This window comes from Mustela erminea, chromosome 4, assembly GCF_009829155.1.
Source record: "Mustela erminea isolate mMusErm1 chromosome 4, mMusErm1.Pri, whole genome shotgun sequence".
Taxonomy (NCBI): domain Eukaryota; kingdom Metazoa; phylum Chordata; class Mammalia; order Carnivora; family Mustelidae; genus Mustela; species Mustela erminea.
The window spans coordinates 1,566,150-1,594,123 of NC_045617.1; the positions used below are offsets into that span (position 1 = coordinate 1,566,150).

General features: G+C 66.7%; 2 protein-coding genes across 2 annotated transcripts; both read left to right on the forward strand.

The window, feature by feature from the left end:
• Nucleotides 1–27,894, forward strand: FRMD1 (FERM domain containing 1). Its single transcript, XM_032338479.1, has 5 exons — nucleotides 1–421; nucleotides 10,674–10,858; nucleotides 10,952–11,101; nucleotides 14,158–14,247; nucleotides 27,760–27,894. The coding sequence occupies exons 1-5, from the start codon at nucleotides 172–174 to the stop codon at nucleotides 27,871–27,873; spliced, it is 789 nt and encodes a 262-aa protein (XP_032194370.1). The 5' UTR covers nucleotides 1–171; the 3' UTR covers nucleotides 27,874–27,894.
• On the forward strand, nucleotides 19,866–23,320 carry LOC116587945. Its single transcript, XM_032338478.1, has 2 exons — nucleotides 19,866–22,532; nucleotides 22,568–23,320. Exons 1-2 carry the CDS (start codon nucleotides 21,606–21,608, stop codon nucleotides 22,904–22,906), a joined length of 1,266 nt encoding a protein of 421 aa, XP_032194369.1. The 5' UTR covers nucleotides 19,866–21,605; the 3' UTR covers nucleotides 22,907–23,320.
• Nucleotides 27,895–27,974: the final 80 nt, after the last annotated feature.

Sequence of the window (27,974 nt, forward strand, 5' to 3'; positions counted from 1 at the left end):
GAGGGGTTAGAGGCGGGATCGGGAGGGGAAAGGACCGTGCGGGGCTGGGAGGCGAGGGGCGGGAAGGGGCAGGGCCGGAGGAGAGGGTCGAAGCGCAGGCCCGCCGCGGCTCGGCTCGGGCGCGCCCCGTGCGATCGCCCCCAACCGCGGCCCCCGCGCTGCTCAGCCGAGATGCGGGAAAAGCGGCGGCCGCGTTCACGCTGCTGCACTCGGGTCCCGACCCGGACCGCAACCCAGACCCGGACCCCTACCCCGATCCCGACCCTGACCCGGACCCAGACCCGGACCCAGACCCTCAGCTGGAGCTGGACTCAGACCCCGACCCGGACCCAGACTCAGACCCCGACCCGGACCCAGAGCCGGACCCTAATCCAGACCCGGAGCCAGACCCTTGCGCATTCCCGGACCCCGATCCGGAACGGTGAGCCCGACCCGCCCTGAGACTGCTACCCCCGCCGGGAGCACGTCTGTCCCTTCCCCGAGACACCCTCCCCACCCCCACGGACGGGCCACTGGGGGCCGCGGGCTGGACGGGCTGTCACACACACACACACACACACACACACCCCAGCACCCCCCCCAAACCCCCCACCCCATTCCCGGCAACCTTGCCTTTAGGAGTTTGCACCGGAAGTCCCTATTGAAGGGCTCCCTGTTACCCCCTTGGTGGCTTCTGACTTAGAGGCAGGGTCTGGCTCCGGCTCCTGGCCCCTTGGCCCACCACCCTGCCTCTCCCCATCCGGCTCTTCCCCTCTGCACCCCTCCCCTCTTTCCTCCTGGACCTGAGGCAGGTGCAGGGGCTGCGCGGCCCCTTTAACCTTCCCTTTAACCTTCCCCAACCTTCCCTTTAACCTTCCCTGGGGTGGCCAGAAATTCAGTTCCCTGAGCTTGTTTGGAGCCCGCTGGAGCAGGGGTGCCCAAATAGACTCAGAGGCCGCCAGCCTCCCTCCCCCGGTGCCGCACCCTCGGCAGGCACCCCAGGGCTCTGAGAGCTGGGACCTGCCATGGTGTGGGGGGAGGTGCTCAGGAGAGGCAGCCCATGAGCTGGATGCTACATCTGGAAGCCCCTTCCTGCTCCCCTGACCTTGGCCGCACGCCCTGCCCGTGGGAGATGTTCCAAGCACTCGGCCTGGCAGAGTGAGGCCCTCCGGACACCATCTGGACAGTAGACGCGCCTGAACCCCGAAGAGGCGTCTATACAAACTTTGAAGATCCCGGCAGGCCGGCACGGGGAGCTCCGCATCCTGAGGTCACCCAGGACAAGCCCGACTGCGAGTTCCCCGCTTGGAAAAGCAGCGGTCCCCAGGGCGGAGGGGCCTCTTTCCTCAGTCGCTCCCGGCCCTCTGTGTACAGTGCCCTGTTTGGAATTTCGCCCAGGAAGCTCCAGGGGTCCCCAACAGACAAAGAGCAAAGCACAGATGAGGGACGAGAACGGGACGCCTGTCGCAGACGTCGCAGACGGCGCAGACGGCCCATGGAGCACGGGGCGGGGAGAGCCTTTGTTTACTGCGGCTCATGGCCACACGTGGGCTGGCCCCCCTGGTGAGGACCTTGCCCTGCAGAGCCCAGGGGGACTGTCGGCGGAGGTGTCCACTGGGCCGGGCCACAGAGCCCCGGGGGGTGTGGTCAAACGTCACCGGAACGCGGCTGTGAAGGGGTTTTCAGGGGAGACGGGCCTCGATGTCAGCGGACTCGAGTAAAGCAGGTACGTCTCCTCCGTCATGCGTGAGGGCCACGTCCGATCAGTTGAAGGCGTCAGAACACCAGTTTGAGGCCCTGGGGTGGGGGCGGTTCTGCTGCCCACGGCCTTCAACCTCAGCTCTGCCCGGACCTCCAGCCCCACAAGCCCTGGAACCAATGCGGCAAACCTGCCCTCTCCCCCAACCCCACGGTGCGCGTATCCTGTCGGTTCCGCGCTCTCTCGGCTCTCTGAGAAGGGACGGCTACTCCCCGGGGCCCACACCCACTCTCCTCATCTAAGCGCTTGGTGCTGACCAAGGAGGGATCTTCGAGGCTACAGGTCGGAAGGTGTGCCCCAGGGCAGCTCTGGTCTGGAGGCCGCGAGGGAATGCTCCAGGCCTGGGAGGACACCGGGCGGGGCGGGCTCCGCCATGGTTTGCTTCTAGCCCCGTGGATCCATTCTGTTCTTGAGCAATTCTCCTGCCTCCCTTGGACGGTGGTTCCCTCCTTGTAACATGGAAGCAGCATGGCCTTTTTGTCTCATTGGACTGTGTATATCAAGGCATTTGGGAACGTTTAAAGCATAAATACAACATATATTTAAATACAAAGTACAGATGTCAGGTGTTAGCCAAGCTCCCCGGCAGCGTAGAAGGCAGCCGGGGGTCCCCGCCACCAGCCTGGGAAAGCTGACTCTCCAAGGCCACCTGCTACAGAGTGGCTGGCGGGGCCCGGGTCACCTGAGCAGCATAGGCATCTCCTAAGACAGGCCCGGGTGAGGATGTCTGCTCACCATTCGACCCAGCACCGCGCCGCCGGACAAACAGAAAAGGAAACACAACGAAGCCAAAAACGTTTTCATTCTACCTCTAACCATAGGGGTTTGTTTACCTCTTCAGTTCTGGTTGACTTGCCCTGAACTCGGCTTCCCAAGTGAAGGAGCTGAAGGTTCTGGGTCGTTTTTGAAGAGCAGGTGCCGTTCAGAGAGTCTGACCAGGGAGATCCAGGTACGTTTATTTTACTCCAAACAAAGCACAGTCAGAGTCTCTAAGAGTTCCAAAGACTTGGTCTCTAATCCCATGTCTGTTTCCTGCAAAGATCTAAGAACCTCTTTGAAGGTTCTGTAAAAAGACCGTGAGTTTGCCTTCCTTGACCTTCCTGGGACACCGATGCCGCCTTGAGCAAGAGAAAACCCTGGAGCTGGTCCGGGAAACCTGAGCCGCCTTGTAAAGGTTAACGTACAAATGTGAAAGGAACCTCGCTGTAGTCCACAGTGACCTTCCTACTTGGGGCTGGACATCACCGAGTGCAACACCACAGGTGTGGGCCCATTGCAGCGGACAGGCTGGAGGACGGAGTGCGTGCGTGTTGCCCGTGGCCTTGAGCTGGGCGGTGGGGGAAGCCACATGGAGCTCGAACAGCTTTGGGTCCTCAGGTCCCTCTCCGGGACCGGGCGTCGTGTGCCCCAGGCTCCTCCAGGCCGCCTTTGCACCGCTTCTCTCTGGCCAGGTCTGCCTCACGGGACGGCGGCCGTGGGGCCACCGTGGGGGCGGTCTTCTACCCGGGCCAGGTGTCCATCCATCAAGTGGGTCATTACTGGGCACTCTCTTTAGCCCGACGCTTGGCAAGGCCGTGGGGACACAGCAGCCAGGACGCACACCATGTGTGAAGGAGCTTCGTCCGTGAGCGAGGCCAGTCATGGCCACGACACCGGGAGAGCCGTCTCGGCCCCGCTGCGCGCTGGGGGTCAACGGAAACAGGGGGGCGAGCTGGGCACCTCCGGAGGGAGAGCTGTGGGCGGCCAGGGCGCCCTCCCCACAGAGACAGGCGTGAGAGGTCAGCCTCGCCGAGAGCCATGGGTGGCGGGAGCCCCGGGGGCGGCGGGGGGCGGGCTCTGCTGTTCCGGAAGCTGGAGGGGCACCAGCCAGCAAGGCCAGCCATGGAGACTGGGGACGGCAGCCGCCCAGACTCGTCCCTCCAGACCCAGCGTCTCCGTGACAGCATACGGGCTCCGAGTGGGGGGGAGAGCTGTGGGGGCGGGGGAGGCCGTCAGCCTGATGTCCCGCGGTGGCCACCTTTGCGTGGCAGTGAGTAGACAGGGGGGTCCCCACCAGGCGGGTGCCGTGACCCCACTCAGCAAGGTTTCTGGGTGCCTGCTGGGCTCGCGTGCGGCTCTGTGGTCCGGGTTCTCAGGCACGGTCCTGGGAACTTGCTCAAAATGCAGATTCCCGGGCCCCCGCCTCACGGGCTGGGCCTGCCGCGGAGCGGCCATGTTCCAGATGTGCACTGGGGTGGGAGCACACTGCTCCTGCGAGCGGGGCGCCCCCGAAGAGGCCAGATTGGGGCCCGCAGGGACGGGGGAGTCTGCAGAGGGCTCGGTGGGGAGAGACCTGGCGGGGAAGCGGAGTTCAGCCAGGGGTCCCGGAGCACGGAGGGGAGGAGGAGGACGGAGAGCACTCTGCTGGGGGAGGGGAAGGCCTGAGCCGGGCTCCTGAGGCACAGAGGGCAGCTCGTGGGGGAGGCTGCGAGGGCAGGGCCCTGGCATCCTGCCCGGCCCCGCAGGAGTCTGGAAGCGCTGGGCGCCACGGGCCGCTCGCCCCAGGGTCTCTGCAGCCCTGCGGTTCTGAAGGCAGGTGCCTGTGGCTTTGCGACACCGTGTTGGGGACTGCGAAGTGGTCTCGACAAGCAGGACTGGGTGTTCTTGGTGGTCCCTCACCAAGTCCTTGGAGAGTCGGCCTGACGCACCGGGGGTGACAACACCTTGCACTTCGCAGAGCACCTCTGTCCTACTGAGGCAGTGAAGGGATGGACCCAGGGGTCCCGCATGTGCCTGGGGGCAGCTCCCTCCGGGGCCTACGGGAGTCGGCAGACCAGGCCAGTAAAGGGCTCTCGACACCCCGGGCTCCAGCGAGCAGGCCGGACGTGAAACAGGTAGGAAGCCACGGGCAGCGGCCCGAGGCCTGGATTCCAGAGACAGTCCGCGAGGCTCAGTTTGCAAGTCTGCACGACGGCCTCAGAGGCCACCCAGGGGTCACTGCGTCAGCCCTGGGCAGGCAGTAGCTCTGTTTTAGCTCAACATATACTTGGCGAGTACGCACAGTGGGGCTACGTCCGTGAACAAGGCTTTACAGAGCCTCCTCTCCAGGGGGAGAAACGATGAACGGCGTGTCTGGTCACGCTCGGGGCCGTGAAGGACGGGGAGCCCCGGGAATCAGGACGGGCCTCCCCGACAAGGAGGCACGTGAGCTGGCTTCTGAAAGCCAGGCCGGTGTGCAGGACGAGCCACCAGAACGGCCGACGCACCGGTCCTGGGGTAGGAAGACAGGGAGGCCAGAGAGCAAACAGGCCGGCCGCGGGGTAACTGTCCGTCTCCAGCTTCTCCCTGGAGGACAGTGGGGGCCAGGCTTGGACATGATACACCCCACGGTCAGCAGGATTCCGGAGGCGGAGGTGTCGGGTATGTGGGCAAGTCTGGAAGCGGAGACTTTGGGAGCCCATGGTCCTGGCCCAGGCGGGAGACCAGAGCGGTGTGGACCGGTGGTGTTGGAGGTGGGTACGTGGGCAGGTCGGTGCGACGGTGTTTCAAAGGGAATTCGGTACTGCCTGGACTCGGGGTAGGGGACAGAGGAAGGAGGCGGCCCCCAGTTCTGTGTCCGAGAGCGGGAAGGACGGGCATCGTTGCTGAGGGGCTGTCCTCCGCGCTTCTCGGCGAGGACAGCAGAGCCTGCGGAAGCTCGCCTGTGGCTCAGCACGCGCCCCTGCGTCAGTGAAGAAGGGCTCCTGCCAGGGGCCGTGGCTCCCGCTGTGGGGCCCGGCTCCGGGGCGTGCTGCTCCAGCCGTGGGACGCCTTCTCGTCCTCCAGCAGACTCCTGCTCCCACCCTGAACCCCAGGGACACCTCAGTCTAACTCCGAGTTACCCCCCCCCCCCGCAAGGTGCCTTCTGGGACGTCTGGGGCCCCAGGGGCTGCGGAGGGTCAGCGCTGGCTCAGCCAGTAAGGATGCGGAAGCGGCGAAGTCACTAAGCTGGTCCGCTTTGTCCCGACGACGTGCGCAGTGACCCGGCCTGGGGATGAGTGAACAGCCCACCCCGGCTGGGCTGCCGTGTCCCTGTGAGTCACGGAGGGTGGGACAGCCCAGGTTCCCCAGGAGGGCACCGGTGGCCCGTGCCACGGAGAAGGAGGCTTGCAGGCGGGCCTCCCAGGAGTGGAAGTGAGCCATGGCAGACAGACAGACAGACAAGGAAATCACAGGCACGTCTGTCTGTCCCTGTCACTGATGGGGGTTGAAAGGTGGAGGGGTGGGAGGGAACTCGGAGCTCCAAGGCTTGGCCTGTCTGTGTGTCTGTCTGTCCACACAGCACCCCCAGGCCGCCCGCCCCCGCTCCCCATCCCAACGAGCCGTTAAGCCTCAGTAACCGCTGCGGTGGCGGGGCTGCCCGGCCCCGGGCCCTGCTCGTCCAGCCCCCTGCCGCAGCCCGCCTTCCCCGCCCTTTCCTGCGGCCGAGGGCGCGGGCATCAGGGCTCTGCTGGCCCACCACGTGTCCCAGCCAGACAGCATCGCCCCCCCCCCCCGGGCAGGGACCCAGCTTGGGAGCCTCGTCCTCTCGTCCCCACCTCGGTGGCAGTGATGACGTCCTAGCTGTCACCTGTCCAGGGTGGGGGGGCCTCGGTGGGACTCCTGCCAGCTCTTCCCAGGGACTCCATGGAGTGGGAGACCCACCGTCCTGGGGGTGGGGGGCGTAGTTCCAGGCGCACACCAACCACTGTCCACCGCTGCCATCCTCTGGCTGGCCCCGGCAACCCCCAGTTCTGAGTGTCCTGCGTGGGAGGGCACAGGAAGGTGACAAGGGCCACGGTCCACAGGGACTCTCCTGGAAATGGAAGGGTGGGTGCAATGCGGAAGACGTCTTACTTCTCCCCTTAAATGCTGTGACCGAGGGGGACTGACACATGATGTTTGAGTGGACGTCCCAGAGGCCGGCGCTGCCCCTCCTCCACGGCAGGAGGGCAGATCTCAAGGCGGGATGCGCTCATAGTCGGCCAGGCCGCCTCCACTCGCCAACGAGCTGGTCGAGAAGCTGATCTCACTGGCCACCCCTCGACTCTGTCCCCAAAGAGGCCCTGTGGCTGCCGGCCAGCCCCTCCTCTGGGGCTCTGTGGGGCGTGCGTGGGGCATCCCTGCCCTGGGGCTCTCCGTGGGCCCGCAGCGGCAGCAGGGGAGACGCCAGCTCAGGGAGGCTGGGAATCAAGCACCGCCTGGTAAGGAAATGCATGATTCCTTCTGCACGCGGGGTGTGCTCCTCCTGTCTCCCAGGGATGCAGGGGCCATGCTCCAGCCCCCAGCCTGGGGACAAAGGTGCATCCCTGTCCTTGTCTGCCACACCCAGGTCTGGGGGCCCCCGTGGGACCCGTGCCAGCACCCGGGGCCCTAGCACGCCCGCTCGTGCCGTGCCACTAGGCCCCAGATGTGCTTCCGTCGGGCTCACCTCACTCACAGAGGCCCTGGCTCAACAGGACGGCCAATCTTTCTGATTTCAGAACACTTGTCCACGGTGACTCATCTCTCTGAAGGGACCCTCTCCACCAGCATTTACACAAAAGGCACATGCCATTGAGTTATAACGAATTCAACAGTTTTGTGCCCGTTTCTGAAAGATCCGTGCCTGCCAAGAGACAGTGTTCCATGAAGGGGTGGGTGACCCGGGACCTCTGGCCCAGCTGGTCTGAGGTCCAGGGGAGACCAAGGCGGCCGGGGGACCAAGCAGGGCCTGTCTCAGAGGCCAGGGGCTGCTGGGGGCCTGATCTGTGCTGTCTCCGGAAAAGAAACACTCACTACAGCCTGGGCCTAGGGGCTGGTGGTCTCTGGTGCGCCCAGGGACATCCCTCCCCAGGGCCTGAGGGTCTCGTGCTCCTGGGGGTGTGGCATTCACAGGCCTGGTCCTGCCACATCCAGGGGCCACGGGTCCCCCACCAGCCTTGGCTCCCGAGAGTCCCTCCCCTGGTCTATTCTCTTGCTGTCCCAGATGTGCCCTGCTCTGTGCGGGGCTCGTGGGGATGGGTGTGAGTGCAGGCCCCGCGTCCTCCTGCAGGATGGGGTCAGACCCTGCTCCTCGCCCCCGAGCAGTGTGTGAAATCCCGCCCAGCAGCGTCTGTCCCACAGAGCGGTCGTCTGTGCCGAAGCCGGTCGCAACCTGCGGCGAAGGTCGGCAAAGAGAAGCGGCGGCTGGCACGGCCGGGCCGGTGTGGGGGCCTCCCGCACGCCCTGCTCCTGGGCTTTCGGTTTTAATTGAGGTCAAGGGTTCGGACCGGGAGGCAAACACAACACGGTCCGTGTGGTCAGCTCAGAGCCCGCCACTGCCCTCGTCCTTCTCTGGACCGGCTCTTCCTGCTCCACTGGGGACAGGGAGCCCTGGCCCGCCCCGTCCCAGCGAGGCAGGTGGCCCCTGTTTCCCGAAATGCTGAGCTGTCCTTCCAGGGTCGTTACAGGAGCGATGCTTCCCATGGGATCCCAGGAGGCTCCCCGCAGGTGCAGGCGAGAAATGCCATAGCCAGCCCTGGGCGGGTCTCCTGGCTTTCTGCACCTGTTTCCCCAGTAGTAAAATGAGCAAAGCTGGGTGCCCCTGGCTGCCACTCCATCCCGGAACGGTGGGAAGGAGGGAAGCGCTTGGTGAGGTGCTGTGAGGCCCCTCGGGGCCTGCGGGCTGCGCGCCCCAGGGAGACACATGGCGTATGCACAGCGGGCGCAAGGGTGCAGGTGAGGGCAGGCCACCGCGGGACCCTTCACAGCCCGACACCTAAGCAGCGTGACCTCTGAAGGCAGAGTCCTCACCCCAGAACGCGTCCTGGTGACCACGAGCAAACCAGTGCGGGAAAGGGGGGCCGCGTCAGCAGGGCGAGGGAGGGGGCTTGGAGGAGAGGCCAGCAGGCCCGCGTCCTCCGTCAGACTGTGTGCTCCGCACGCCCACACGCTCGCACACGTGTGCTCACGCCACGCCTGGATTTTCACGTTTTTCTACGGTATTAGAACGTGTTACGTACTTTAATAGCTTTCCGGGGGTGTGACTGAAATGCTGTAAAATGCACTCCTTTGACGTGAACAGTTTGATGCATTTAGCGGATCTGTGGTCCGCAACCCCCGCCTTCTGAGGTGTCCCTGCGCATCACCCCAGGCCCAGCGGCTGCGACCCGCTCCCTGCTCCCTCGGGCGTCGCCCGCCCCGGCCAGTCCAGGGCTCCCCAGAACGCGCGCTGTGGCCCTGCTTCGGCCTCGGTTCCCGACTGGCCCGGCCCCGGCCCCGCGGGCGTCCCGCCCCGTTTCCTGGAAGCTGGGCCGGCGACCACTTCCCGAGCCCGGTTTTCAAGGTTCTGGGCAGCCTCTGCAGCGCCGGGGGAGGGGCTGGCGCAGCCCCGGGGGCCGGAGGGGCCGGAGGGGAGCGGGAGCCGGACGGGGCGGAGGCGGGGCAGGCGCCCCCGCGCTCCCGCTCGCCCCGCCCCGCCCCCCTGCATCAGAGGAGCGTGGAGAGCGGCGTGTTTTCCGGGGGGGGGTCTTGCCACGTTCCTGTTTCCCCAGGGGAGGGCCGCGTCCGCCTCGCGGCTAAGCCCGGGAGCTGGGGGTGCGGACCGCTGCGCAGGGGCGGGGGGCGCGGAGCCGGCCTTCCCGGGCGTCCTCACGGGGCTCCCGGCACCCGCCCCGGGCTCTCAGCGGGCGGGGCGTGGGGACGGGGCGTGGTGGGGGCGGGGCTGGGGCGGGGCTCGGGCGCGACCGGGAACCGCACCTGCGGGGAGGACGCCCGGTGTCCCCTTTCTCTCCCGGAGGCGCTCGGAGCCCCGTGGCCCGAAGCCCTGAGACGCGGACCCCAGCCCCAGACGCAGGGGGGGCGCGTCACCCCCGCCGCGCGGCCTCGGGACTTGAGCGCGGGTTCCCCGCTCGCTCCGTGCGCGCTTGGTGGGGCCGCCCGCCGCCCCAGGTCCTGCCCGTGTGCCCGGAGGCCCGCGGAGAGGAGCGGATCCGGCCGTGCTGGGCGGAGACAGGAGCCGCGGCGGCCGCAGTCGCTGACCCCAGGCCCTCGGAGGCCCGTGGCATCACGAAAACCAGCACGTGCTCCCTGGGGCTGTCGGCCTCGTCGGAAACGGTTAAGCGCCCGCAGAGAGGCTACGCCCGTGTCGGGTGACGGACAGAGAAAACGATGGGGCCGCAGCCGTGCAGATCCGCGGGGAACCGGCTCAGCCTGGACGGGCCGGCCTCTGGGCGCAAGGGGTGCATGCGTGGACTGGCAGAGCCGGGCCCGCTCCCTCTGTGTGTCTGCGGCCCAGACCTCCTCACCCCTGCAGAGCGACAGCAGAGGGGACAGGGGGACCCAATTTCACAGGACCTGCCCAGCGGCCTCACAGCACCCCCTGGACGCCGCAGGGGCAGGAACACCTGCTCCGGCATCCCGCGGCCCAGGGCTCTGGAGCCCCTCAGGGCGCTGCTCCCCATCCCCTTTGATTCCGGGTCTGGAGTCACCCCTTCCTGGAGGTCCGAGTTCCCGCGGCAGCTCCCCCCAGCCTGCCCCTGGGGCGGTCTTCCTCCCTGTGGGGCAGGTAGCCCGTGACCCTCCGCGGGGGGCTGCCACGTGGGCTTCTGCTGTGCAAGGGAGGCCGGGGCGCCTGCAGGAGATGGCTTTGGGGCCAGCGGTGCGGCTTCATTCCACAGCCGTTCCCTCCGTAGCAGGGACGCTGGGGACTGGACTCTGGGCCCCGACACTCCAGGTGCCTGTCTGGGATCTGTGGGTCCTGCGCTCCCGCTTCTCCAGAAACCTCCGGGATGATCCTGCTCTGGTATTTGTGTCCTCGCCAAGGGCTCCTACCGTGACCCCTTGTCCCGCTCCCTGGGAAGGAGGGAGGCAGTGCTGGCAGAGGCACAGGGGCTGTGAGGTGGTCCCTGGGGGCCTGGGGTCAGCTGGAGGCAGGGGAGGGCGGGTACCCGCCTGACTTTGTTTATTTGCATTCCAGTGGGCGCACGCCTGTCCCCTTCAGGGCTGTTGATGAGCTTGGACCTTGTGCCCCGCCTGGCTGGATCGCTGGCCCCACGGTCTTCCGTCTTCCGCTTACTTCCCCAGCCAGGAGCGCAAGACGCGCCGGTCCCCGGGGGAGTTGGGGTGGTATGTTCCCACCTGTGGCCGGGGAGGACCCAACAGGTGGTGACACGTGGCCCCGTCCGTGTGGGTGGCACATAGGTGTGGGCAGCTCAGCTTCTCCCCGGCGGGGCCCCTGACCAGTCTTCCCTGCAGGGGGCCATGGAGGGGGCCCATCCTGACAGCCTGCGTGCCACCACGAGAGCAGCTGACACAGGGACACAGCGACCCAGCAAGATGACCATGGAGCCCAGGGACATCCTGGCTCTGCTGCCCACCCAGGAGCAGCTGTGGCTAGCTGTGGGGGTGAGCACGGGGGGACTGGGGGTGGGGGACCATGGAGGGGACAATGAGGTGGCTGTGGGGGGACAGTGGTTGTGACTGTGGGGGGGATGGTGGAGGGACCGTGGGGTGGACCCTGGGGGACCGTGGGGAGACTGTGGGGGGACAGTGGGGTGGACCCTGGGGGACCGTAGGGAGACTACGGGGGGACCCTGGGGAGACTGTGGGGGGACAGTGGGGTGGACCCTGGGGGACTGTGGGGAGACTACGGGGGGACCCTGGGGAGACTGGGGGGGGACAGTGGGGTGGGCCCTGGGGGGACTGTGGGGAGACCAGGGGGAGACTGTAGGGGGGTGACTGGGGAAAACTGGGGGGTAACTGTGGGCGGACCTTGGGGTGACTGAGAGCACCACAGAGGGACTATGGAAGTGACTATGGGGGATTGTGGGGACACCAAGAGGGTGACTGTGGGAGGGGACCCTGGGGGAGGGGCAGAGGCAACTGTCATAGGTCCCTTGTTCCAACAAGGTGATGATGTTAGGGAGTCGGTGGCATTTTGTGGCACATTTTGCCCCAAACACTAAAGCTTTGTGGCATTAGAAACAAGCACCTGGTTCTTGAGGCCCTGGGCTCCATTCTGGACGAGTCGCCTGGGCCCGTCTTCCCTTTTCTTCTCCATCGGCCGCACCTGGCTCCTGGAGCAGCCCCTCTTTCCGGAGGTCTCTGGCACCTCGCCCGCCCTCGTCTTCAGGGAGGCGACGTTCTTGGCCCTCCTGGAGCCCCGTCCACCTCCCTCAGGGACGCCCACCGGTGAGGGCAAAGCTGGCGCAGGCATGCCCCCCCCCCCCCCGCCTCGGCAAGTGCAGGGACCGCAGGGCTCCGGCCGGGGGAGGCACCGCTGGGGCTGTCTGCCCGCCTCTGAGCACCAGCGCCCGGGGCCACAGGTTCCGCGACAGACTGTCTGGCCTGTTACTCGGGTCTGCTCTCATGAGATGCCGATCACATAACCCATTAATTCAGGGGTTCGTCCACCAGACCCTGGAACCTTCCTCTCAAACGCAGATCGAGACTCACTGGAGCATTTCTCTGGAGGCTGAGGCCTGACGCTCGTCACAGAGCCGTGTGGCTCGTCCGCCAGGCACTGCAGCTGTTTAAAAACCCCAGGTGGCTGACCGGAAGCGGCTTGTCTGCGCTCGCAGACAAGTGTTCCAGCCACCAGAGCCTGCTTCCAGAGACCCACACACCCTCGGAGACGGTGCCAGTCCCGTGTGCCGTCATGACCTCCACACCAAGCTGCCCTTTCCCATGCCATCGGTCACCCCAGGGACAGAACGGTCCCCAAGCCATCATTTCCAGGTGGCCCATGGTCACGGGGAGCGTCAGCCCGCCTCTTGTCCCCCAGAGACACCGTCTTGCTGTGTCCTCCCTCCCTGGCGAGGCGGCATCCTTAAGCAGGAGAACCAGGAGGTTAGGGGTGTTCGGGGAGAGAGAAGGGGTGAGGCGGGAGCTGGTGGGCCTGGGCTGTGGCTCCCCTTCACGGTCGTCGCTGTGGGGGTGCCTGGGAGCTGTTCATGGAGCAAACGTGAGTGCGGACACGCAGGATGGACAGAGGGGTGTGCGTGAGTCCACAGCCCACCAGCTTACCCTCAGGGTGTGCAGCCGCGTGAGCCACGAGGGCGACCCCATGCGTGTCTGCACGCCCGGGCACCAGGAAGCTGTGGTGGGGAGGACCCTTGCTGGAGGTGTGCAAAGCCGCACGGCGGGCGTGTCTCCGTAGTGCTGCAGCGTTAACGGATGAGGGCGAAGCCAAACTCACGGCGTTTCACCACTGAGAAGAGCCACGTCCCCTGAGTTGAGATGGTGGCAGGCCCCTTCCCGAAATCCCAGGGCACATCCCTGGGGTGTCCTGGGGACACCCCGTCCTAGCGGAGCGCTGGGCAAGAGCCCACGGGTTTCACGCTCAGGCCACGGCCGGTCCTACTCCTTCTGTGCGGGTTCGCACGCGGGGCACTCCTGCTCGCTGCGGGGCCGGGAGCTCAGGTGGCGCGGCCGGCAAGCAGTTTGCACTGGGACAGCGCGGGCGGGGACTCCCATGCGCACCGGAGCCAAGGCCTGGCTGGGGGGACCGTGGTCCCCAAGGCACAAGGCCAGCAGGTCCGGGACATGCAAAGCCCAAGTAGCTCGCCAGACGCACGGTGCAGGCAGTGGGCACTGCTGTGGGCAGCGCCGTGGGCCCCGGGACCAAGGGCGGCCAGAGAGAGAGCAGACCTGTGCCCGGTCCGGCACCAGCCCAGTCTCGAGCCCTGATTCTAGTCAACAAAGAGTAAAAAAGCCGTCCCTCACGGAACAGCCAGAAATAGGGACGCTCACAGGGTATTTGCCACAGTTTTGAGGTGTAACGGAATCTTGCTGGGGTGACACGCATGTGTGTGTGACGTGGCCCACCTCAGGGGCGTGGCTGAGACAGCGGGTGTGGCCGGAGGGCGCGCCTCCCCTGTGCGCACAGATGAAACCCACCTGAGAGCCATCGCAGGCTCAGGCGTGGAGGCGGCTCCTGACCCCGCGAGTGGGAGCCGGGGGCTTCTTGGGGGGTGGGGGCCAGGGACCCTCGGAGGTCCCCTGAGGCACGGGGTGACCCCGGCCGGAGGCGCCCTTGGGGAGGCTGAGGCGGGAAGGCGCAAGGCTCAGAGCTCACAGCCCGGCCCATGGGGATGGTGGGTGCGGGCCAGGGACCCTCGGAGCACCCGCAGCCCCGTCTGGGTCCCAAGCCACTGCGACCCCTTCCTGGGATGCCCGCGCCCCCTGCTTCCGGGAAGGGTCTGGGTGAGGTGGGTGTGCAGTGAGGAGCACGGCCAGCGGGGGTCCCGTGGGGCACGGAGAGCGCACCCCACCCCATCCGTGGATGGCCCCCGCACAGGCCAGGATGGAGACCGCAGGCCCCCCACACCGGCTGGGTCAGGGGCCTCCAGTGTCCAGCGTGGGCAGCACCAATGAGCCTGGGTGGGACGCAGCGTGGTCCTCCCGCCCCCCCGGCGCTGCGCACCCCTTCTCCAGGCCCTGAGCACCCGCGTGCCTCGCAGGTGTGGGCCACCGGGCACGAGCTCTTCCAGCAGGCGTGTGACACGGCCAACCTCAGAGAAGCCCGCTTCTTCGCCTCGGCGTGGTCAGAAGTAAGTCAGCGCGCCCTGACGACCCCACCTGGGGACTCTCTGCCCGGGGGCAGTGGCCTCTTCAGGGAAGTGCCCACCTGCGTCACCCACCGCGGACAGGCTCCAGTGTGCACCAGGTTACCTGGATGAGTCCGTGCTGCCGCCGAGCACACGCACGCTTGCACGTGGACTCCAACTTCCCCCGCTCGCACACTCACGCAGTTACACAGGGCACGCACACGCACCCATAAACACACGCGTGCAGGCTCACACAGTCCTGCGCAGGCTCACACACTTAATATACTCCCACGTGTACACACACTCCCTTGGCCTTCTAGAGGGGAGAGAGGTCTACTCCAGTTCTTTCTGGAAGAAACCGTGAACTGGAAACCCTGGGCGAGGCCTGCGGTCCGATTCAGCCATCCGGGGTTCTGGAAACATGGGTCCGTAGCAGAGTCCTGGGTCCAGAAGAAATCTTCCCTGCGACTGAAGGTTGAGGTGTGCCGGCAGAAGAGCAGGAGCCACCCAGCTTGTCTCCCATCTTGGGGGTTTCCTCTGTGACCCCCAGCTCTAGGTCTCTAGAGACCCCCGGGCTTGGTGGAGGGGTCCCCGGGGGGAGGAGGGAAGCAGGGGAGTCCGAGGGGCTGCGTGTGCGTGGGAGACGGGGCCGCCGCACGGGGCTCTGAAGGGCACGTGGCCTCGGGGAGGGCACCCGAGGAGTGGCTGGTGCCCCCCCACGAGCCGTGCCGTGAGTGACTGGGACAGTCCCTATCCCTGGGGGCTTGGGCTTGTCAGGACGGAGCACCTTCTCCCCAAGACGCTGGGACGGAGCGCCAGAGAAAGAGGATTCTGATCCGCCAGCCGGCCAGCGGCCCGAGCTCCCCTGGCCTCTGCCCTGGCTCGGGGAGGGGATGACGGAGCCCCTGGCTGGCCTCCCCTCCGCGCTTGTCAGGCAGCCCCTCCTGTTCCAGGCCCGGATGGACAGACAGGGCTGCAGGCAGATGGACAGCCGTCCTGGGTTTACAGCCCGAGGCAGCAGACTGTGACTTTGCTGTTAAATTTTAATATTGATGGACTTTTCCCCATCTGCCAGGAAAGCTAAGTTGATGGGTAGCTTTGCCCCCAATTTAAAGCTTATGTCTACAAGCGTCGTTTTAACCACTGCTGGTTGCTGCCCGGGTCTGGGTCCACACAGGTGATACATCAAAGGAAATAAACGTTTGCATAGACGCTCACTGTATTTGGGGTGTGTGCACTGGGGGTTGGGGTTTCATGCTTCGTAAATGGACATATTCCTGGTTCCTGGGACAGAGCTCATCATGGCAGCAGAAGGTCCCCGGCTTCCTGGTGGGCCCCAGTGGAGGCCAAGCTCTGGGGTATCTGTTGGGGAGGGCTGGGGACCCACAGCCCTGGACACACACCTCGTCTTCCAGGACCTGCGGGGCCGAGCACCAGAGCCCGCCTGGTCGAGTGTGGCTCAGGGAAGCAGAGAATCCCCGAAGGCCCCGGGGGGCGGGTGTGGCCTTGGGGGCCTGGATCTCCAGCGGCAGTGGGGGCCGTGGCTCACTCCCCTTCCTGAGCCGCACCACTTAGAGCCCCTGTCTGTGCGGGAGCCTGTTGACCGGCCTCTGGTCCCGCACAGCCTCCAGCCCCTCCGCTTGCCCGCCAGCCCCGGGGCAAAGACTAGAGGCCGCCCCGCCTGACTGCCCATGGCCCTGCTGGCTGCATGGCTGTGGGCCGTGCGTGATGGGCGTGCGGGACCGTTCTGGACAGGGTGGAGTGGATAGACTTTGGATGCGCGAATGAAGGAACAGCGGCAGGCACCCCGGGGCCGGACACTTGGTTCGGGTGCTTGCCAGGCTCCTCCGCGTCCGGGGCTGGTCCCCAGAGTGCCCGCACTCCCCAGGACGTCGGGTGGCGCCGGGCAAGGAGCTGCAAGTGCTTGACACATGCTCTTGGGACGGCTGTCCTTGGGGGCTGAGGCTGCTGTCACTGTCCGCGGTCTCAGAAACAGAGGACAGAGCCTGCGGGAAGTGGAGGCGAAAGTGTTTCCTCTGCTCTTGGCAGCATCTGGTATTTGAGGCCTTAGAGTTAAGCTACTGGGGCACATGGAACCCCGAGGCGCAGGTCCCGTAGTGGTAAAGGATATGAGCCGGAGCCGGACACAGTCGCCCTCGGGGTGCGGGGACTCTGCCCTGTTGTCTTTCCGTGCGATCTGGGTTCCCTGCATTGAGACCGCCTTGCTCTCCTTAGTGGGGGGGACACAGCAAAGAGCCCCCTTTCCCGTGGACATGATGGACGAAGGCAGCCCTGAGAGGCCCCCCTGCCTGTGGCAGAGGAGCCGAGGGGCCCTCGGGGGTCCCTGTGGCCAGGAAGGCCTCGTGAATGCACGAGCGGGTCGGGGGCAGTTCCTGAAAGTGAATGGGAGCCGTGTCGGGTCTGGGGTCCACACAGGAAGGGACTGCGCCCTCAGCAGGTGGAGATGAACCCACGCGTCACAGCAGAGCCCCCAGGGTCCCCAGCAGCTCCCGGCGTAGCGCCCGGTGGCTCGGTGTCCCTGTCCTCAGGCTGACGGTGTTTGACCTCAGACGCCTGACTGATGCCGCTGGGGGACTGAATCCCGGGTGGAGAGCGGCGTCGGCACTCTGAACCGTGACCTGTGTGCACGCGCGTGTGGATGTGCGCGTGTGGGCACGTGTGAGTGTGCGTGTGCGGGCACATGGGTGTGCGAGCCCACACGCACGTGCACACACCCACGGATGCTCCACCCAGGGCAAACGTCACATAAAGGGACCAGCCAGCCTGTGAGGGACAGGCAGGAGTTGGGGTCCCCGCAGGACTAGTCAAGGAGGGGGACCGGCAGGGCCTGGGGCGGCGGAGAAGAGCCCCTGGGATTGCCGCACAGAGCAGGGCGGCAGTGGTCTTCCTGGAGGAGGGACGCTGACTCAGCAGGGAGGTCCCAAGGGAGGGTGTGCAGCCCCTAAGCGGCCCTGTCTGACCAGCTCCTCTGAGTCCGCACATCTGAGATGGCCACACTGAGAATGAGCTTGGGGGTGGGGGACAGGTTCCAGGAAGGAACCTGGGGTCACCCCTGTGCCCGGGACTCCTTCTCTGCAAGGGGGACTGGCCAGAGCTGTCCCACCCTCTGCGAGGACCCAGGGCCCAGCCAGCCTGGCCTGTCGTTGCAGCTGAGCAGTGGGCCGCAGGGTGGCTGGACGCGGCAGACCCTCCTGCTCTCGGAGCTGGAGCCCTTCCTTCGGGAGCTGGGCCGTTCGGGTGGGGAGGTCATGGAAGGGGATGCCCCAGTGACCCCACGGTCGTGCGGACGGCACATGCTTGGGACTGAGTCAGAATCAAGGCAGGAAACCTCTGCCTGCAGCCCAGGAGCTAGAACAGAGACAGGGACAGACAGACAGGTGGAAAGACAGAGACAGAGACAGAGACGGGCGCTGTGGACTCCAGGCTGATGATGGCTTGGACACTCCGGAGCTCCTGGTTGGGAAGGACGTGGTGGGCGGCCCGGAGACGAGCCGCTGGGCGGAGGGCAGGACACATACGCGCCAGCTCCCGGACACCCCGGAGAGCCCACGGAGTGATGCCCCCGGACTGCCTGGGGAGGGGCCGTGGGCGCTGCTGGGCCACGGCTGAGAGCGCCCGGGAGGCTGGGCGCCACCGACCGGACGCTGCTTCTCCTCTCTGACGGCGAGTACGTGTTCGTGGGCTTGGAGCGGAGGCTCAGCGAGTACTTCTCCGAGGACTGGAAGCAGGAAGGGCCCCGAGCCAGTCGGCGGGCGGCGGGCCTGTCCCCAGACGGGTCCCCAGACCCTGAGAGCAGGCCTGGCCCCAGAGCCGCCCGCGGGTGGCTCAGCCGCTGGCCTGCAGTGCCTCAGGGCTGCCGCTTGCAGGGCCGGCCACAGGGAGCCGGTGGGAGACGCCGTCCCCTCCCGTCAGCCCCCGGGCTGCTGTCTTCTCCCTGTGCTTGTCCCTGCGGCTCGGCGGGCGGCCCCCGCGTGCCTGTCGTCACCTCCTCAGGGTGCAGTTCTCCGTCAAGGACAGGAGGCTCGGAAGGGACGTCAGTGACGTCCAAGGACACTTGCTGGGAGGACAAAACCTCCCCGGGGGCCCAAGTTGTGGGAAGAGCCTGGCTGCTGCTGCCGGGGGCCACGGGATTCGGTTTCACAGGAACATGCCACGAACGCGGTCCTTGCCGCCCCCGGGGCCTCCTTCTCTGGGCCCGGTTTGTACCTGCCGGCGGGGGCGCCTGAGACCTCAGCCCGGGGCTCCAGGCTCTCGGCGGACCTGCCGCCTGTGTCTGCGTCTGGGTAGGAAGGGTCACCGGGCAGGCGCCCCTGTGGGCTTCCTCTTGGGTTGCGGGAGTGGCTTTTTCTTGCTAGATCCGCCCCAGAACGTGTAGGGTGACACAGCTCCCCAGGACCGTCCGGGGACCAGAGTGACTCCCAGAGCAGGGGCAGGGGAGGAGGGCCGGCGTCCCCAGGAACCCCCAGAGCTCCTGGAGGTGGGCCAGTGACAGACGGGTGGGGAGGAAGGGGTGGGGCCATGTGGTATATGGAAGGCTCTGGAGAGTAGGATTGAGTAGTTGTGTGGAAGGTTCTGGAGAGTGGGGGTGGGTGGTTGTGTGGAAGGTTCTGGAGAAGTCACAGATCGGAGAGCTGGAAAGTGGAGGTGGTGGAGGCTCACGGCCCTGTGCTATGAGGCCAACCACGTCAATGGTTTCAGAGGCTTGGAGCCTGTTCTTGCCTGTTACACTGGAAAATGGGCAGGAAGAAGAGCTTCTGCGGGTGACGTAGGTCCGGCCCTCGTTCCAGTGGGCTCCAGCCAACCCCCGTGCACGTGCCCTCCTCCGGGGCCCTGCCCACCGCGCCCAGGATGCCACGCAGTGTCACCTCGGGTCACCAGGACCAGCCGGGGTCGCCCTGAGTCACCTCAGGACAGCAGGGCGGGCGGGGTCATGGGATCTCTCGTGTCTGGTTTGCTGCTAAAGGACCTGCGGCTCCGTCCGTGTTTCTGTCCAAGTCTGCTGTCTGAGCCACTGTGACGGGAACCAAGACGACATGTGGTTTTCTCGGGAAGAGCCTGTTCGCCTGGACATCAGAGCATTCGGTCCTCAGATCTCGCTGCTTCCACTGAGGGAGGAGGGGGCGGTGCAAACCTGGGGGCAGGGGCGGCGAGCGCCAGGACCCTTCCCGGGATGACAGCACGGGGCCCTGCAGGGTCACGGGGGCCCCACTGGAAGGTGCCCTGTGCTGGGACGGTCACTTCCGCGGGCGAGGACCACCTGAGCAAGGAGGAACCCGGTGGCTTCGAGTATGGCCCACGGAAAGCCTGACCCATGCAGGGGTCTCAGACACCTCCATGGGGACACGCGGGACCCAGCGTATGACGGCCCCTGCAGGTCAAGGCCCCTGGAGGAGGCATGCGCGGAGGCTCCTGGTCCCAAGTCAGAGTCCCCAGGGAGGAGGGAGAAGCATCGGCCGCGGGAGCTCGTCCCTGGCCCTGCTCACACACTCCCTTCCCCCAGCCCCCGGCCCGGGGCCTCGGCCGCCATGCTGGTCACACTGATCAGGACGAGGGCCGGGAGTGCCGAGGCCCTGTACCAGGTGGGTTCCCCCAGGCCAGGGAGAGAGCCCTGGACCTGCATCGGGCCGTGGGGGAGCGAGAGGCTTCCCGGGGGACGGGGCAGGCAGGGCTGGCTCCCTGGGCCTCCGCCTTCCCGGTGGGGTGCTCGCCAGGGGGCGGAAGCCACCATCCTGGATGGTGGTTGCCCGAGGGGCAGGAAGAGGGACCGACGCCAACGGTTATGGGAGGGGAGGTTCCCCGCCTGGCTGGGGGTGGACCTGGGGACTGTGTCCCGGAAGGAGAGACCATCACACTGTGACGGCCCAGAGAAGGACGGAGCTAGACCCGGGGATGGGGGGCGGGGGGAGGAGCCACAGCCCCGGACAGACTTCCTCACGCAGGAACTGGGGTGGGAAGCCGTTCCCGACTTCCGGGGATGCCTCCTGATCTTACTCCTGAAATCCACCCAATAGAGCGAAGTCCAACAAGTTCAAAGGAAGAAGAGACCAGGGCTGTGAGCCCCCACCCAGCAGCCCCTCAGCCCCTTGGGACAGGAGTGGGCTCTGCCCCAGGGCCCTGGAGGGGGACCCAGGCACCTCCTGTCGGGGTCCCCTCCAGGCTAGAAGGAAGGAGATCAAGCAAAGCAGCGCTCCCTGCCCGGTGGTGCTTATTGAGGCAGGGGCTGCGGTCTGTGCCCACTCCTGCCCACAGAGCTTGCGGCCTGTGTAGGAGAGGGCGCTGTGTAGACAGTGTGCCCGGCAGGGCGCAGTGAGGACAGGGCAGGGCGGGGGCCTCCCGATGAAAGACTCTGGGGCTGGGGGCAGACAGGGCTCTGTGGCCTCTCCAGCCAGGGGCGCTGCTGTGTGTGCTCGGGGAGGACAGACGTGGGGGTGTGGCCGGAGGAGAGGCGGGCGGGCGGGCGGGTGCACCTGCTCTCCCCCACAGATGGCGGGGGCAGACCCACCCCGCAGCAGCCTGCCCCCCGCCCCGCCGGGAACGTGTGCAGCAAGGTGCCCAAACAGTCTCCGCCTGATCCTGTGCAGGGACGACCGGCTCCCAGAGGAGTCTGCGGTGTAGACAGCTGCAGATGCGGCTCTGCCCACTTGGGGCCTCATCCACACTGCTGAGCCTGTCCATGGGACACGGCATGTGCCCCCGAGGCTCCGTCTACCCAGCACGACTGCATCTACACAGCATGGCTTCTCCACGTGGCAAGTCCTGTCCACACGGGGCTCCGTCTGCACAGCACGACTGCGTCCACACAGCACGGCTTCTCCACGTGGCAAGTCCTGTCCACACGGGGCTCCGTCTGCACAGCACGACTGCGTCCACACAGCACGGCTTCTCCACGTAGCAAGTCCTGTCCACACGGGGCTCCGTCTGCACAGCACGACTGCGTCCACACGGTGGGGCTCGGTCCACACCTCGTCTACACGTCAGCAGCGTCCCGCATGGCCCTCACCCCTCCCTGCTTTGGAGGCTCCTGCTGCTGCCGCGCTGGCCGAGGCCCCCACCCCGATCCCGCCCCTTCCTCCTGTGCGTTCACCGGTCAGCGTGCGGAGCAGACTCATGTTGGGCCTGGAGGGGACGAGGAGGTCCCTTTCTCACGCAAGCCGTGACGGGTCCCAGCTCTATCCATCTGGGTCACGAGGAGGCAGAAATCAAGTTCTTCTTGACCACACAGGCCCCAGGCGAGAGGGGTGGGCCGGGCCGTCCTGGGCCCTCGGGTCGCCCTCCCCCATCTGTCTGGGAAGGAAGGGGCGTTCGCTGTTCCACTTTGCGATCTCTCCACACTGACCGTGATGGACGGTCGGACACGCGCACAGCCTTCTGGGAGTCTTCAGCCCAAGGTCATGGTCACTGGTCATCGCCTTGGCCACAGGCTTCTGCTAGACCCTTCTGTCTGCGATCCCTCTCTGGAGCTGTGGGCCTGCTGTGACCCAGACCTGAGCAGACCTGTGCAGACCCGTCCGCCAGCTGGCCGCTGCCCACGGGAGGCAGACCCCACGGGAGGCACGGGGGCTGGAGCCGCAGGCTGGTCTGGACTTCCGGTCCCTGCGGGGCTCCTACAGCCGGAGGCAGCCGGGCCGACCATCAAAGCCAGGGCCTGGTGCCCAAGACAGAGCCCAGGCGTCCTGGGCCTTTGCCATCACAGGTCACACTCCTGGCCTGGGACCTCGCTGGTCACACTGAGGGGATCCGAGGACGGCGGGGGGTGGGGCGGAGCGGGGCCAGCTGCGGCCCCGCCGTCTGCACCCGACCCTCGTCCGCATCTGGGCTTGGAGAGGTTCCGTCCAGCCTCGCAGACTCTGGATGGCGGCTTCACACCACCCGGCGGCCCGGGGCGTCCGAGTTCATGTGGTAGCGAGATCCGAGGGACAGCTGACCCTCACCCAGGGCGTTCAGAGGCCGATGAGCAGGACTGTGGTTGGACTGCGTGGCCTAGGAGGACACAGGCGGGGAGGCTTCCCTGGGGTGGGGACATGCTCCCCAGCAGGCGGCCTTCCTGGAGCCGGCTGCCACCTGGATGGCACAGTCGCATGTACGGGGGCGTGCACGTGAGCGGACTAGCGCCTGTGTGCCGGTGGAAAAGCAGGGCTGGTGCCGGGTCTCCCCTGCCTCTTAGCCCCTCTGGGCACCTACACCCCTTCCTGAGACTTGAGAGCAGCCGCTCCAGAGCAAGAGGGACGGGAGACCGTCCCAGTGAGCCCTGCACCCGAGGCTCCTCATGGCTGTGGGACAGCTCCCTTCACTTCGGCCCCTCTGGCCTCTCCCCTGCCCAGGATCCGCACCCGCACACCTGCTGTCCCCTGGATCTAGATGGCCTGGCTCATGCCCGTCTGGTGGCCCCGAGTACTCAGCGGGTGGTGGGGAGCGCACCACCACACGGCCCTGTGCCCAGGACATCTCCCATGTCTCGTGCCCGTGCTGGGAAGGCCACGTGGGTGCGGGAGCTCAACTCAGATTCATTTTGGAGATGGAGGGCAGAGCCGGTGTGTGTTGTACGCACACACAGACAGCAAGGTTGATGCCGCCGGGGCTGGGCTTCCTGATCTTTTCTGTGAAAGGGAATCTTGAGTGTGAGCGCACCAGGCACGCGTAAGGAAGCACTAAGTCCCCGCCTCCTACGCACACTCGGACCGGCCTGCGCCAGTGGGCCAGGAGGCTGGGCGGGGCGGTCGCGTGAGCAGACGACCCCAGAGGGCCTGTCCTGTGACCGCGCTGTGTGCTGGCGCTGCCGGGACGGGAACACAGAGGACAGCTTGCCCCGTGGGGCTCACACTTACCAGATGCGCTCCTGAGAGATGAGCAAGGCCGGCCCACCTTCGGCTGCGGCCTGACCTTGCCAGGGGGCAGCGCTGCCGTGGGGGTGGCCAAAGGGGGCCGTGTCACTAGACAGATGTCCCGGGCAGCCCTGGGCTGGTGCCGGCCAGGGTCAAGGCTGTCCCCTGCGCAGACGTCCCGAGGCTGCCAAGGGCACCCAGCCTAGCGGCCGCGAGACACAAGACTGAGGAAGGGCCCCGCTGTCCCCCCCCACCCCCGAACAAGGCAGCAGGAGGTCCCCTGAAGGGCGGGACAAGAGCTTCCAGAGCTGTCAGGGTCTGCTGCTTCCCAAGATTTTCCAAACCAAGACTGCTCCCCGTGGTCACACGTGGGCTTGCGGAATCTGAAGCGTCGGGAGGTTATTTTCCTTCAGAGAAAACGTGGCACGGGAGCTCGGCCCGGCCGACTGATCTGCTGCTGCACAAAGGTGTCAGGTGGGGCAGAAAGGAGCCGGGGGGCGCCCCGCCCCCGCCCGAGGAGGGCACAGGAGGGTGAGCAGACAGGCCTTGGGGGGGGGGGGGCTTGGATGACGCTGCGTCTGTCCCCAGCTGCCACGAGAGGGCGCTGGAGATACGCCGTGCCGCCCCCGCGGCCCCTGGCCTGAGTGTCCGGGAGGGGCTGGACGTGGCGGGCTCAGGCCCGCGTGGTCTCTGACCAGCTGCTCCCGGTGCACGTCGGGGCTCACACCCAGACTCCATCTCCCACCACCCCCGATCCCACGGATCCGGCAGCGGAGGATGGCCAGGGGCCGGAGGAGGAGGCAGGCCAGGACCAGTGCCCCGTGTCCTTGGCAGATGGGGCGGCAGGGACCGTTGGCTGACCCCGAGAAACCACCAGAACCCGGGAGGGGCTCCTATTTCTGTTTCCTCCAGGCCCCGAGGACAGACGAGGAAAATTATGCCAAGTGTCTGTTAGCCACGGGGTAATCTCGGGTTGCTGGGGTGAGCGGCAAGCAAAATTAGAGGCAAGAGGGCGCTGGGGCTGAGGTCTGAAGCCCTCCCCACTCCTGTCCACCCAGAGAAAATGAAAGCCATAGAGTGGCTGCCAGCGTGGCCGGAAAGTCAGAAATGCCAGTGCTCCTTTGTGATTAGGGCTGTCCTTCAGGCGAAACAGACGTTTTCCTGGAAAATGGGTCTTAACTAGCAGCAGTCGGTGGTCTGTGAGAAGGGCAGGTTGGGGCCGCGGAGTGGGCCGAGGCACCTACACCCTGAGACCACAGGTGACCAGTGAGGAGGGTCATGAGGGCCGGGGCTGTGGCAGCCCGGGGCCCGGACAAAGCTCCCACATGTCTCCCTGCACTGCAGCCGATGGGGGCGCTGGAGAGGAAGCCCACCCAGGACCCTTGCGACCCAGGAGTGGGCAGACGGCCCAGGAAAGTGGGTCAGCGTGGCCGGGGCCCGGTTTGGATGGAGGCCAGAGGTCGGGTTACCAGGTCCAGAATCACAGAAACCGCGAGGGCTGGCTTGATGTAGCTCCCTGGGCCCGCCCTGGGGTTGAGGCCCGGGGAGCTGGGTTAGCGCAGGGGGGGCCCTGGCTGCCGCCCTGCTGGGATGTGGGATGCAGCTGCTGGACCTGGGGGCACTTCCGTTTGTGCTGGCTGCTGGCTGTGGCCCCTGGACCCGGAGTCCAGAGGGCATGTCTAACTTTCACTTTGGCTGGGCTCGGAGACTCAGCAGAGAAGAGTGGGTTGTCTGGGGACCAGGGCGTCTGTCCAGGAGACCCAGGGCTTTTAAAGAGGAGCTGAGCCTCAGGCACAGCTCCCCAAGGAGGGGGCGGAGGGACCACGATGCCCATTAGGGCTCGGGGTTGGGCGCCACCTGCACGTGGCTGCGTGGTTTTCTAAAATTTGCAGAATGAAGATGCTTTCGAACATCAGTGGTTAAGACCAAGTCACGGGTCCCACTGCCCTCGTGGAAAGGGCAGCAGCGCGGGGACCAGCCAGGGGCACTCGTGTCGGGAGAGGCGTGTGGGGTTCTCAGGTTACTGCCCCCCGGGCAAGGACAGCGTGGCTTTCAGGAGGCGGGAAGGGCAGAGGCAGGCCTGTTCGGGGGGAGCTCCCCCCAATTCAGCCTGGAGTTCAGCACGGGGGTGGGGGAGGGGCCCTTGGGGTCTCGGGATCTGAACCTCCTGCCCAGATGCTTCTCTGTTTTGTCCGCGAGCCCCTCACAGCACTCAGTGGCCTCACCGTTCCCCGCAGGAGACCACCCGCTGTACCTGCTCTGGCCCCCAGCCCCAGGCCCGCCCTCACCTCACCCTGCGGGCTGCTCCCTTGGCGCAGACACAGTGAGCCGCAGACCCCGCCCGCTGACGCCCCGCGGCCCCTCGCCCCTGCAGCCCAGGGCTCCTCGTTGTTTCCTGCGACGCAGCTGCCGCACAAATGGAAAGTGTGCATTGAGGGGGACGTGATCCCCGAGATACCCTCGGGGATGGGGGCACCGAGCAAGGGAGGGGAAGCCGCCCTCGTAAGCCAGTCCCAAGGATGAGGGGGACAAGCCCGAGGGGCGCCGCGGCTCCCAGGGCACGTGGACTCAGGTACCCGCGACAGAGTGTCCTCGGCACTGCAGCCTGAACCGCGTCTGAGGAAGGTCAGAGGCGGCCAGGAGGACGTGGGGGCCACAGGGTGGACCGCTCGGCCTGGGACTGGAGGGGCAGGGCTGGGGGCAGAGCCCCCGAGGGGCAACAGGGGACCTGAAGCCGTGATCCGCCTGGGCCGCTGAGGACAGGGGGCTGTGTCCCCCACCCCGGGCCCGACCTGCGGAGCAGGTTCTAGTCCGCACACCTGCCGTGCGCCTGTGCCCCCGATGTTTTGTTTCGGGGAGACCAGGGCCCAGGGGATGGACAGGCGAGGGCAGCCCTGGTTCTCATCCCGGTTCTGGAGTCTCGGGGCGATCCCTGTCGTGTCCCCGGCAGCTGTGCTTCCAGCAGGCGGCCGTGGGGGGGCGGTGCCCTGCGTGTATCTGGGGGCCAGCCAACTGGGCCGGAGGCCACAGGCCCCCCCACATGCTCTCCCTCCTACGCATGCGAGCCCCCACCTCGGGGACACACAGGCCCCGCGGGGCGACGGAGATGGACACAGGCTGTGTGCGGGGAGTGGGGACGTCTGGGAATTCGTGAGGCCCTAAAACCCCGGGACGGGCTCCGCGTCCCGACAGGGACAGCCCCGCGCAGCCGCGGCCCCGGCTCCTCCTCCCGATGAGGAGCTCTCTTCTCGGCCAAACGCACGGCCCAGACGAGTTCGCAGGTCCTCGAGCCAGCACCGAACAGCGGCTCTGAGGCTGGCGCTGCGCCGCCCTGAGTCCTGGGGGCTCACGCGGGAGACTCCGCACCCCAGAGGGGGTGACGGTGACAGACAGGGTCCCCCTGGACTTGAGGGGGAGCAGAGTGCTGCCGTCCTCACCTGTGAGTGTCCGGTGGGGACTAGCCCGGGGGGGGGGGGTATCTGTCACTGCAGGGTCCCCGTGGCAACAGGACACCCCACAAGGGGATGACCAGGGCCGTTCTGGGGGGGCACAAAGCAGATTCTCAGCCCCTCTCTGGGGCACAACCCACTGCCCACCGCCAGCGGTCTTTCTTCCTTGCGTGCGCTGTGGCCACCTCCACTCTTGGTCTGTCCCCTTGCAGACTAGTGTCCTGTGCCGGCCGCCCCAGACGCCCCCTCGGGACTGTCCCGCTACAGTCCCTGGACTCTGAAGCTGCGGCAGTCACCGGCCTCACCACTGGAGCCCTCCGGCCCCAAGTCCCCACGGAGCAGGGACGACGCCCTCGAGCCGGGGGAGCGCGTGCTCAGACAGGCTCACGGCCTGGGTGCGCACTCAGGGCCTGTGTCAGCAGGGGGACGGCCCTGCCAGTCCCCGGCCTGCTGTGGGTTCGGGGCATGCGCCCCACACAGGCTGCATGTGGAGGGGCTCCCCGGAGGCCCACCGACCCTGGGACTGTCCTCGCAGACATGAGGGGGTGTCTTGGAGCCATGGGGGCATGTCCTGTTGCCAAGGGGACCCTGCAGTGACAGACACCACCCCCCCCCACCGGCTAGCACCCACCGGACACACACAGGTGAGGACAGCCCCGCTCTGCTCCCCCTCAAGTCCGGGGAACCGTGTCTGTCACCGGCCCCCACTCCGTGGTGCGGAGTCTCCGCATCGGGGCCTTGTTAACGGATCTGACTGCAACACGGCCGAGTTCTCACCTTTCTGGGAGGTCAGATCACCAGCCCCTGCATGGCTCACCCCGTCTGTGTCTCCACGGCACCTGAACGCCGTGTTCACGTGCTCCTGTGGCCGTCACGCTCACGGGGCCACACACACGCCCAAAGACGCTCATCACGGCCTGTCTCCTGCCCAGTCGTCTGCGTGACTGGCCCTGCCCGCCCTCTGTGGTGTCCTCTTCCCACAGGCGACACCCTGCCCTGGGAGGGGTCCCGTGGGCCGAAAGCTGACCAGGAACCGGGCTCCCGGTAGGGGCGGGAAGGGCTGGGAAGGTCAGTGAGGAGTCAAGGCCACCCCGGGGAGACTGAGGCAGGCATAGGTCCTCGCGCCTCCCTCGTGGCCACGCGCACGTCCCGGGAGCGGCGCGGGGGGAGCCGGCTTGCCTGTCTGTGCTGACGAGAACCCATCCTGCTCCGTCTCTCGCCAGACAGGCCGAGGTCAGAGCGGACTCTCCTCACTGCGGCCACGTGTGCTGCGTCTGAGCCCCCTTCCAGAGCCGCGTGCCCCGTGCGCCACGGCCGCATGTCCTGCCGCTCTGTGACCAGCTCTGAGCCGCCTCCACCCAAGGAGTCCCTGTGGCCGTGGGGAAGGCACGACACGCGCTTCTCCATCAGTGCACGGCCCGCAGTTGGCCAGGGGACT